The sequence below is a fragment of the Cyprinus carpio genome, chromosome B4 (assembly GCF_018340385.1).
Source record: "Cyprinus carpio isolate SPL01 chromosome B4, ASM1834038v1, whole genome shotgun sequence".
NCBI classification, from domain to species: domain Eukaryota; kingdom Metazoa; phylum Chordata; class Actinopteri; order Cypriniformes; family Cyprinidae; genus Cyprinus; species Cyprinus carpio.
In genome coordinates, this window is record NC_056600.1 from 26,464,107 (window position 1) to 26,476,467 (window position 12,361).

Consider the following 12,361-nt stretch of genomic DNA (forward strand, 5'->3'; position numbering starts at 1 on the left):
TGGCAGTCTATGGGACAGTCTCGAGCCTCCTTGTTTTCATCAGAAATATCTTAAATTGTGTTCCGAAGATGAACTAAGCTTTTACGGGTTTGGAACGACATGGGGGTAAGTGATTAATGACAAAACTTTCATTTTGGGGTGGAGTATCCCTTTAATACATCAATACATATCCATATTAATATAGTAAAATTCCATATACATTTCACATTTCTGCCGCAATACCATGGAGCAGTTTGTGTTACTATAGTATATCCATGAAAAAGCCTTCTAACTCTATTGTTCATGGCAAAGTATTTCTCCTGTTAAAAGCGTCAGCACAGATTTTAAAATAAATCAACAAGAAATTCAATGTTCTTCACTATATTCAAGCACTTTTTTGGATATGTTTGTGTGAGCAAGACCGATCAGCAAGTAAACTGCTGTTCAAGAAAGAAAAATCATATTGTTATCATTATCGTTTTATTGCCTTTCCACAATGAAGGCATATAAGTTTACAATAATGATCCAAAGTCTATCCAAAATCTTAACACAATGAATTCTCATGATGTAAGGCTTCTCTCCAGTGTGAGTTCTCATGTGCCGGTTAAAGCTTCCTTTATGATTGAAACTTTTTCCACATTGGTGGCAGGTGAAGGGACTCTCTCCATTGTGTATTCTCATGTGGACTGTCAGGTTTCCATGTTGAATGAAACTTCTTGCACATTGAGAGCATCTATAAGGCTTTTCTCCCGTGTGAATTCTCATGTGCCTTTCAAGACCTATTTTACGGGTGAAGGTTTTTCTACACAGCTGGCAGGAAAAAGGCTTCTCTCCAGTGTGAATTCCCATGTGCCTGTTAAGGGTTCCTTTTTGATTGAAACTTCTTCCACAAAATTGGCAGGTGAAGGGAGTTTCCCCATTGTGTATTCTCATGTGCCTTTTAAGACCTAATTTACGAGTGAAACATTTTCCACACTGTTCACAGGTGAAAGGCTTTTTTCCAGTGTGAGTTCTCATATGGACTGTAAGGTTTCGACGTTGACGGAAACGTTTTCCACACTGGTGGCACAAGTAAGAATTCTCTCTGGTGTGAACTCTCATGTGAACAGTAAGGTTTTCACGTTGAGCAAAACTCTCTCCACAGTATTGGCATGTGTAAAGCTTTTCTCCTGTGTGAATTCTCATGTGTCTGTCATGATTTGCTTTACGAGTGAAACTTTTCCCACACTGTTGGCAGATGATATAGCGCTTCCCAGTGTGAATTCCCATGTGGACTTTAAGGTTTCCACTTTGACAGAAACTTTTTCCACACTGAGGACACATGTAAGGCTTTTCGCCAGTGTGAATTTTCATGTGCCTTTTAAGACCTATTTTAAGAGTGAAACTCTTCCCACACTGTTCACAAGTAAAAGGCTTTTTTCCAGTGTGAATTCTCATTTGGACTTTAAAGTTTCCTTGTTGACTGTAACAAGCAAAATAACTTCTAGTTCCTGTCTTTTGAAGATCCTCATGTTGATCTTCCTCTCCAATTTCATTAAGTACTTCTTTTTCCTCTTTCAGTGCCATTAGGTCTAAGGTAAAAAGCAAATAAAAGTTAATGCCAGTTTAATGGCACAAGACAACAGGGATCAATACATTTAGAATATGTTTATAAGACACCGTCAATTAAAAATAAAACTTTTCATGAATTCTCCAAGTAGGGATTAACTGCAGGCTGGAGCAATGGGCATGGAGAAAGGTTTGGGAGTGCAGAAAGGTAGTCTTTATGATTGGTCAACAAAGCTGTCTGTCAGGGTGTGGGGGTAGGGTTAGGGGTAGTTTCTGTTGTACCGATTCACCTTTAGCATGCCCAGTGCTCCAGGCTGCAGCCATTGTGTATTCCCCGCTGTTCATTTACATGACAACCTTGAATTTTGGCTGTTCATTTACATGACAACCTGATTCTCGAGGCCTGAAAACACAAGCATTTGAAAAAGAGTTTCAAAGTGAAAGGTTTTGAAAATGATGCCTTTGCTGTCTTCATGTAAACAACAAAAACGCAAATGAAATGATAAAGGTTGGGAGCTAAACTCTGCAGGAAAGGGGGGTTTAAGGGCCAGAGTATAGAGCTTAAACTTCCAGCAGGTGTATTGGGGCAAATTGGAGCCAAATTCTGTAAGAAATGCTTCCACCAACCAGGAGCACACAAGAGGGTGATGTGTTTTAGAACCACAGCAGGCCTTTGTGAATTAGCTACGGATTACTTTTTTTAGGTGGCACAAGCAGGCCAAAAGCTGTCAAAACACATTCAACACAAAAAGTATTCCAGACACATTAAACACGAATATAATTTGATATGCTTATTTTATTATCCTATATTTACTTAAAAATGCTGTACTTATGATCCTATATTTACACAAAATTGCTGAACGAAGTGAAAGTGCTGTACCCACATTGACACAGAGTGGTTGAACTAGGTACTGCAGTCCAAATTCAAAATATTGGAGCGGGTTTTTTCACCCGGCCCCTCCTCCTCAGACTTGATGCGCACGCAGGTTGCCAGATTGACGGCACTCTATTCCGGGCTGGAACGCACATTTTCAATGGAGAATACCTGACTGTAGCATTGTTTTTTCAGATAAACAAGTATGTTAACTTCACATGTTTCTTAAATATCTGCAAACATATTATGGTATTTTTATGCTTTAGTAGAGTCAAAATCTTACATACAGCACCTTTAATACCGCTCCCGCTGAATCTCTGACCACTGCCGCTTGCTCCCGCAACGTGTTTCGCTCACGCGATTTTTGTGTCCACACCTTTAAACAGTCTAATATTGTATATAATTTTGACACATCAGGGAGCCGCTCTCAGGATACAGTGTATTTAAACCTTTTTGAATGAGTGTTCGTGCTGTTTACTTTCACATTCGGTCGATTTTTTTTTTTGCGATCACACTCACGAAGCAAATACTCAAGCATGATCTTACAAGATCAGATATTTGTCAAACTAAACAAACACTCAAGAATCAAATACTCAATCATCTCTCCTTATTCCAAACCTCCTAACACTCAAACCTTAATCATTCAAATCTTACTGTCCATCAACCCTTGCCAGATGTAGCGTTGCCAAGTCCGCGTTTTTTCCACAGAATTAGGCTGCTTTTAAACTGTTGCCATGGGTTGATTTTAAGTGTTGTAATGGATATATTTGAGTGGGTTCATGTTGTAAAATTAGTCTAGATATCTTGGTAAACTGCTAACTAGTACTTAGCAACTGCTACGTACATTTTAAAAAGTTAGCTTTTAGTACAATATACATGTTTATTAATTAATGTTAGTTTAGCTAGCGGCTTTAGTTGGTAACATATCCCCATTGACAAAATGGTAGTACCTGACAGGTTGGACCCCATTAGCCTTCAGAACTGCCTTAATTTTTTATGTGGCATGTGATTCAACAAGGTGTTGGAAACATTCCTCAAAAGATTTTGGTACATAGGATTGACACAGAGTAGCATCACACAGGTATGCTGCAGATTTGTCGAGTGAGTCATTGTGCTTGAACCGAACAATAAAAATCTTAAATTAAAAATTAAAACTGCCAGTAGCTGGCAGCAAGTCACTGTTAAGTGAGTCATTGTGCTTGAACCGAATCATTTAAATGGTTGATTAATTCAGAAACAAAAGTGTCCAGTTGCTCAGACACAAAACAGCGCTGTGGCTGTGTTTGAAATGATTTTTGTTGGAGAAATAGAGCAAAAACAGGAAATATAGTGTCTAAAACGTAAAACTCTTAATATTAACTTCTTGTTGATTGAACTGTTGTATAAAATCAATATCACATTTCTAATCATGTGATAATTATCACATATATATGTGATAATTCAAAATGCATTTTAATGGACTGATTGATGCAGTGAAAACACACTAAAATGCTCATGCACACTAATCTAACCTGCTAGACTTTATCACATAATGTATGCGCACACTCTGTAGGTGTGTTTTGTTTGCTTTTGGAGAAAACCAAAAACATTTGTTATATTTTTGAATTAAAATGTAAATCAATTTACTAAATAATGTAAACTTGACTGACTGCTTCACTTCCACTTCTAAGAAGGGTCAGCTTTGAGAATAAAAACCAACCTGTTTGTTCCTCAGTATCTTCCTGTTTGACTCTGAATGTTTCTTCAATCCTCAAATCTTCACTCTCCTCTTTAATAAACACCATCTTTATATCAGATTGTCACGTGGATCTCAGTCGTTTCTCCAGGAGTTTCTCCTGTGTTTGGACACTATCCTGTTTAAAATGAGAAGATGAGAATTAACAGAGGAAAGAAAATCCAAACTAAATCTCTGAGTGTATCTCAACCAGCTTCTTTTTCAGCAACCTAGTTCACTGCAGATTATTAAAGAACACAATTTAAATTTAAAAGTTCATATTCAGGAGTTTATGGTTTATATTTGGCATTTAGTAACTTGTAGATCACATTTAAGCCTAACCGATTAGACATTCTGTGATTTGTTTGTAAACGTTTTCATTATAGTTAGTTGCAGTGTTGGGGGTAACGAGTTACAAAGTAACGGATTACAGTAACTATATTACTTTTTTGGGTAACGAAGTAAAGTAACGCATTACACTAATAATATTGGTAACTACACTACTTTACTAGACTATAGGAACGCGCTTTCCTGCATTACACAAGCCGTGTTTGCCTGTGTGTAAAGATCTGGGCCGGGTTTCCCGATAATGATTGATCTTAGCGCTTAAGAACGTTTTCTACGAGTAATTTTACGATCGTTCGTTATTGTTTCACGTGCGTTTCCCAACAATGCACGTAAAGCAATCACACATAGCTGTGCTTTAAGTGCTACTTAGGAGACGCTATCCGTTTGTCAAGTGCTGAAACGTCACTAATTGTAGTAAACGATAGTTTATTGACGTTAACCTAATGCTGCGTTCCAGACAGACAACTTGGATATAATAACTATAATACAATTCAATATCATGGGCCCTATCATACACCCGGCGCAATGCGACGCAAGGCGCAGCGCAAGCGTGTTTGCTAGTTTCAGTCCGGCGCCGACCCACCCGCAAATTATTTCCGGGTCTAATACATACATAGCTGGTTTTCGTGCACTTCAGCAAGTCATTGACATTTTTACATGCATTAAAATAAGGCTATTTTAAGAAAAAAAATAATAAATTAAGTTGTTTTTATGCATTTAAATAATTAGACATGCTAAAACACAGAATTTGGTAACAATAAAACATATGAAGAAAAAATAAAACATTTCATAGGGCCCTAAACATGTAATTTTTCTTAAACTTTTAATAAATTGTTGTGTAAATGTATAAGTGTTATGATTTAAATTAATTAGACATGCTTTTTGATTAATACAATTAAATTGAACCATTAAAAAGGAGTTGAGAAAAAATAAAACAGAAAAAAATTGAATCCAGAAAAATTAAAACGGAAAAACGGAATTTGGAAAAAATAAAATAAAACGGAATTTGGGAAAAAATAAAACGGATTTCATAGGGCCCTAAAAAAAGGAAAGTAAAGTAATAAGTATTGAAGTTACTTTTCAAATGCAGTAACTAGTAAAGTAATCTCATTACAATTTACAGAAGTAACTAGTAACTAATTACATTATTTGAGTAACTACCCTAACACTGGTTAGTTGTCATTATATTGTTAGTGTTTGTTTTCATTGCACATACACTACTGTAGGGCTGTTCGGTTCCAGGTTTTTCGGCTTCGACTCCGACTCCCACCACAGGACTCCTCGACTCCATTTAGCTTGACTGTATAAATTACTCTAATTTAGCTGTGACATTACCTTTAAATGAGCTCTGAATTCATCACATTATAATGGTCAGGGGGTGGTGCTATTGTCTTAAACAGCACTGATATTAAAATTAATAAAATAGCCTATATAAAATCCATACGGATGTAAACTTATTGATTTGTTTATTATGTGAGTTTTTAATTATTTAAGGTTAATGATTGAACACAAATAGCCTAAAACTAAACTATATTGCATTAAACATAACATCACATAACAAAACATCAATTAAACTACAAAGCTTCAAAGAAGCATGTATAATTACAAACTAAGGGCCACGCCCTTTTATACAGAACTTTAAGGGTGCTTTCACGCTAGCACTTTTGGTGCGCACCCGGGTTTGATTGACGTCAGAGTTCGTTTGTTTGGATGATGTGAATGCTGTCTTCTGAACTCGGGTGCGCACCCGCATACTGTACCCGAGTCCGCTTAAAAAGGGTGGTCTGGGGTACGGTTCATGTGAACTCCGGTACGGTACGCTGCTGATGTGAACGCAATCGTACCAAATCGCGGAAGTGAACCGATATTAATGACGTATTATGATAAAAAAAATGCATGTTTGTGTGTGTTTGCTCACTTTCCTGATGAGCGTGACTGACGCGCTGAAAACAGAGGTGTATGTCTTATTTCGGTTCCCCTTTAGCATTCTTTAGAGCATTTGCAGTACATTTGTAAGACAGACGTTAGTGCCGTTATGTACCAAAGCTTTGTACACAAAATGAACGGTTCAAAAACGTAAATATATAAAAGTGCAGAGAGCTTTGTTAACCATTTGCCGCCTTCTCCTGCGCCGTCGTTACTAAGCAATAGGCATGAGCGTATCGATCCTAAGTATTGATATATCGATACTGATGCAAGTATCGAAAGTATCGATTCTCCAACAAAAAATATTGATACTAAGGTGTGTTTTATTTACCAGTATTTTTGTTTATTTAAAAAAAAAAAAATGCGTACAAATGCACTGAATTGGACGAATAACCTTTGTTTGCAAGTAATGTGTACGATAGAACTATTTTCCTGCTCATCTGAACACACGCAAATGATGCAAGACAGAACCAATCCATCACAGAGAGCGTTCACTCACTAAAGAAACATAATAAATCACCCAAAAGCATCACAAAAAAATCATTTAACAGAAAACATAAAAAAAAAACATAAGATAACAGAAAAAAAAAAAAAAACATATGTTTGAGTTATTTCACAATAAACAAATTGAAACCGTAGCCTACATAGTTTGTGCATTTACATTTACTTAAATTGAACGTTGAAAGATAATAAAGATCATGTTCTATTCTGTAATTTTAATAGAAATAATACACTGTCAGAACAAAAAGGTTGCATTTTATGCATGCAACAGCCTGTCACTGGCAGTCCCTTATGATAATGAACCATGATTTTACTAAAGTGACCATAGTAGTATTTTTATATTTGAATCATGTGTAAACAAAAAACACATTTGAACCATATGCAGACAAAAATATAACCTAATAAATTTAAATTAAGGTGTACCGAATGTTAAAATGTGTTTTAAACAAAGTCAAGTGGTTATTATTACCCATTTTACTCTTAGTAATTTAATAATTTAATAAATTTCATCATTTAAAAGTTTAGTTCAGAAGTATCGTATCGGTATCGACAATACTGCCTTGAGAAATATCGGCATCGTATCGAAAACAAAATAAGTGGTATCACCCATCCCTACTAAGCAACGGGGTAAACAGCTGCTGGCTTGACGACGCAAACGAACTGCGGTTTGGACCCAAATAAAATAATATGAACGCAGTCCAGCGGGGGCAGGGGGAGCAATCGAACTCGGGTGCGGACCAGGCAAGCGAACCGAGTGTGAAAGCACAAGTCTTAATAAAATTTAAACGGATGAGTTATATATGTATATATATAAAAAAAATTATAATAATAATAATAATTCACCCCCCTCTCAGTTGTCATGAGGTGCACAATTAGCTATATAGACCAAAACTTTTTGTACCAGGTTGTAAAAAAAAAAAATAATAATCTGCTGTAAAGTTGTGCATTTTAATATTGCGGTCTATGGGATTGACTCCTTACGGCCAGTCGATGAATTGCAGTTTTAGTCACTTCCGTGATGCTTTCATCAGAGACCGGAAGGCTGCCGCTTGACTCAAACGTCTTATGTGAAAGCACAATGAGCACGTGCTGCTGCTTCTGCACTACAAACGGATCCTCACGTAATTTCGTTCACTCTTTGCAGATATAATGAACTCAACTGCCAGGCACTATTATGGAGGTTTGAGATCAGTGAAGATTTCGGAGTCGACAACGAGAGTCGATTCCAGCGCTGGAGTCGACTCCGTCTCTAGACTCGAGGAATCGACTCCCCATCGATACACTACGATCAGCATGCGACGTCAGCGCGAGGTAAATCGAGCGCTTTGAATCATTTAGCGAAATATTTGGTTTAACTGACTTTAACGGAGTTTAGTGAAGTTCAGTTAAACTGTCCAGTAGTCTCGAGTAGCCAGTAGTGAGGCTGAGTCTACTGTCCAGTGACTGAATTCGTGTCAAAGGGAGCGAGATGAGACTGTTAACGTTACTCATGTGTGGATGTCCTTTACACTACATTATTAAAAATAGATAAGGTATTACAATGTTACATTCGACATTTAGTTAATTTTACTACTTTGAGTAGACCGAATGCTTTGAATCGATTAAAACACTATACATGCTTGAAAACACAAACCTTCCTTCAGCCGAATCACAGACAGTGGAGCGAGTCGCAGCCTTATGGCGTCAGATCGCCAGCCCAAAATAAAAGTAGTCTTCTTCTTCCCTTTTTTTGGCGGATCGCACCAATTTCGTGCATTACAACCACCTACTGTGAATTCGACCCAGAGACTCTAATTACTACCATGTATATGATTTGATAGGTATAACATGTACATGTCAAAGGTATTTAGTGGTGAAAAGATATATTGAATATACATATTGTTCAGTTATGTATTGTAAATAACAACCAATGAAAGAGTAATATGTGTAATTCTATCTAAAACGCAGAACAGTCATTTTTGCGTGCAGAAACCAACTAGGGCTGGTAAGGATTTTCCAGTAACAAGCCGTTCCTAATTAATCCAAAGTAACATTAAAGTTTATATATATATATATATATATAGTTTTTATGTTGTAATCATTTCACATTTAATCTTCAAATTACCTAATGTAGAAACAACATAAAGACAGCATATTTTTAATATTCGTTTAATGGCTTTCTATGACTGAAGGCGAGTATCAATGACACAAATACTACTGATGTCTCTATGATTTTTTTCCCCCAATATTTGACTATAGCTATTCAACTTTACAGTATAATAATTAAGAGCTACCAATTTTTACATTTATTGTACTTACAAAAATAACAGCTTCTTATTTACGTGAACTTAAAACAATCTTAATCCATTATAATAAACGTCATAATTATTATTTTCAGGACTTATGTTTTACTTTCATTATATATTTTCATAATGAATTTATTAATTATTATTTCAGATGGCTGATTTTATTTGTCACTGTTCATCGTTATGGGAGTCCTCTCTCTCTCTCTCTCTCTCTCGGGTGCACCTTGAGTATGAAAAACACTTCCTACAAAGTGAAGATATTATTGATAATCATATAATCTAAGTAAGGTTAACATTACAGTAATATGACTGTACCTTTGTATTGTTTTTAAGCAAATGTAGGGGAGAGCGGTGACGAAAGTAGCATTTTCCTTAAGAAACCTAATTTTAAAAGACAATGTTTTAGACAGATATATATATATATATATATATATATATATATATATATTATATATATATATATATATATGCGCTGTGGTTATTAACTCACAAGTGTGGTCTATCTGTACCAATCAATTTCAGTATAATTTCACTGTAAGAGGCTTTAAGAAACCATGGCATATTCTCAGAAGACAGTGGAAAAGTTTGAAACCACACTATATGAGTCAGAAGTGTCATAACAAAAGGCATTAGCCTACTCATGTCAAAGTTGTGACAGATATAATGTTCTGCACCCTCGGTGCCTCATGTGACCAGAGCTGCACCCAAACTTCCCAGACAAGGGTGAGTTGAATGTTTCCCCACACACAAGACATCCCTCATCCTTGTCCTTGGAAGCTGTGGGAGCAGGAGCCTTTTCTTTGGAGCTCTTCTGTTGCTCCTCCTCCAGAGCGGCCCTCACCGGAGAGTCAGTGAGGATCGCCGTTGTCCTGCAACATTCAAAGTGAGTAAAGTTGTTGTCAACATTTGTATAAATTTACAAGCAGTTATTGCTCATCCTCTGTCCACATGGTAGCAGCATGCATAAAGAAAATACTCAGGACAAAGCAGAAAAACCAAACACCTCACCTCCTTTTAACTCTTCTTTTTGTGTCTACCTCTTCCCCCTTCTTCAGCTTCTTCATTCTTAAAATCACACACAATTATGTAAGATACGATATGATGTCACTTTCCCTCACTGATAAGATCTGATGCACTGAAAAGTCTGTGCTCTCTCTGAGAAAATATTTTAATCTTAAAAGTTTTTACAGCAAGAGTTATTTTGTAGAACGTCAACACTGTTACGAAAATATCAAAAGCAAAACAGAATTTATTACTGATCACACACTGGGCTATTGAAAGGTCTTTTAATCATGATTTCATTAGTGCATGTGGTCTAAGCATTTATGCTAGCAAGTGGAGTTTTTGGCAAAAATAAAATAAAATAATTTTACCATCAAACTCTGATACAAAGGTAGAGTAACAATGCTGACAATAGTGTAACAGAATTGACAGTCCACCAGATAATTCTGACAATTCTGTTACTTTACAATTCTTAAAGGGTAAACTCTGTTTATGAACAATTTTCACACACACACACAAAAAAAACAGTACAATTGTTATTTAAAATCTCAAACATTATTGAGATGTTTTGCACACTTATAATATTTCAACAATATTTTTTTTTTTACTGGATACTGTATATAATACACTTTCAGATGAAACATCTTTGCTCCAATTGGACGGTTAAGGTATGCATAGGTGAAATATTATCTCAGTTTCAAGTGTTGAAATGTAAGGACTGTTTGTATAATTAAACAAGAAGGATATTTCCTCTTATGACTTATTGTTATTTCTACATGTTGCCCAATTTGTCCACAACAGAGTTAACAAACAATACCATAAAGACATCTGTTTTTTTCTTTTAAAGTAAAAAAAAGAAGTAACTTGTGTTTGGCAAGCACTGAATTATTAAAATTTAATATGTTTTCTAAAAGATAGTGGAAAGAATTTCTGTTCGTGAACAGTTTTTTTTCTTAACTTTCTGAAATGCCAAATGTACTGTATTTCCAATTCTAGAATCACCCAGCACATCTCTCTCAGGGTGGTATGATCTAGCTCTGTGACGGCCTGTATTTGTTTGAAGGTGGAATTCCATCATGTTACTGGAATACTTTTGCCAAAGACTAGCTCAAACTTGACTTTGAAAATCGTGCCGCTATACAGTAGAGCTGTAAGCTTTGAGACTTTGGAGATTGCTTGAGAAAGGTTCTATACATCCTTTAATCCATCCCCCACTACTAGTTTAAAGGTGGGGTAAGCGATTTTTCAAAAACACTTTAGAAAACTGATTCGGGCTGAGTAGCAAAACAGACTTGTAGCCAATCAGCAGTAAGGGGCGTGTCTAATGATGCGGAGGAGAGAGTGCTCAGTCTACAGGATTAGCTGAGCCGAGCGACAGAAAGATAGTGATGGCGGATAAAAAACACAAGAGGAACAAAAACAGAACAAAAAAAGGCTTAAGGCAAGAAGTAGAACCCGTGTAAATATCGAATCAGTTGTCCAGCGCTGAAGAGAACTCAAGGAGCGGAAGGCCTGCAATCGGACGCCGAGGTTGTTTTGTTTCTTCTCGATAGGTGAGTAACACCTTGTCTGCACTGCAATAGCTAAAGTCTGTCTAGTAAACTGGACGCGACAAAGTGAACGTTGAAAATCATTTGAAATTTGTGTCAATACGTCATAAATAGAATGCAGCAGCAGTTTTTTGTCAGGGATTTGTCGTGTCGTGCGGCACCGCATCCAGTGTAGACCATAGATATATATATATATATATATATATATATATATATGGTGAAGACAGTATCACTGATTATAATGAGTTCGCGTCTGGTGTAGACACGGTGTAACATTGGTTTTGCTTTGTTTCACAGAACTAATCGTTGCCTGGGTTGCATATGTATATGTGGGGCGGAGCTATCAAATAGGGGCAAGACCCTTTTGGGGTAGGGGCATGTTTGTTTTGGTGTTTTCAAATGTCAACATTGGCTACCAGAAATTGCTTACCCCACCTTTAAGACAAAACAGGACAGCTGTTGCCGGGAACCTAGATGAAAGTTCCTATCCAACGGTTCATCAACCATGTCCTCCTCAACCTCACTATCATCGGAGTGGTCTTCTGCCATCACAACTTTAAAAGCTTTTTTCATGATAGATGCGTTATCTGTAATAATAAATTCTACCTTATCACTTATATTGTATTCTTCCAAT

The 12,361-nt window shown here is 36.5% G+C and overlaps 1 protein-coding gene across 1 annotated transcript; it reads right to left on the minus strand.

Moving 5' to 3' along the window:
- Positions 1-459: 459 nt before the first annotated feature.
- LOC109076257 (gastrula zinc finger protein XlCGF8.2DB-like) lies at positions 460-8,626 on the minus strand. Its single transcript, XM_042722988.1, has 3 exons — positions 8,524-8,626; positions 4,101-4,254; positions 460-1,550 (listed from the first exon to the last, which is right to left on the minus strand). The coding sequence occupies exons 2-3, from the start codon at positions 4,183-4,185 to the stop codon at positions 460-462; spliced, it is 1,176 nt and encodes a 391-aa protein (XP_042578922.1). The 5' UTR covers positions 4,186-4,254; positions 8,524-8,626.
- Positions 8,627-12,361: the final 3,735 nt, after the last annotated feature.

Bases quoted from the DNA above. Each gene is read 5' to 3' on its own strand.
- LOC109076257 (XM_042722988.1), bottom strand. From the start codon at position 4,185: ATGGTGTTTATTAAAGAGGAGAGTGAAGATTTGAGGATTGAAGAAACA. The intron at 1,551-4,100 runs GTTGGTTTTTAT...TTTTTACCTTAG, and splicing joins AGATACTGAGGAACAAACAG to ACCTAATGGCACTGAAAGAG.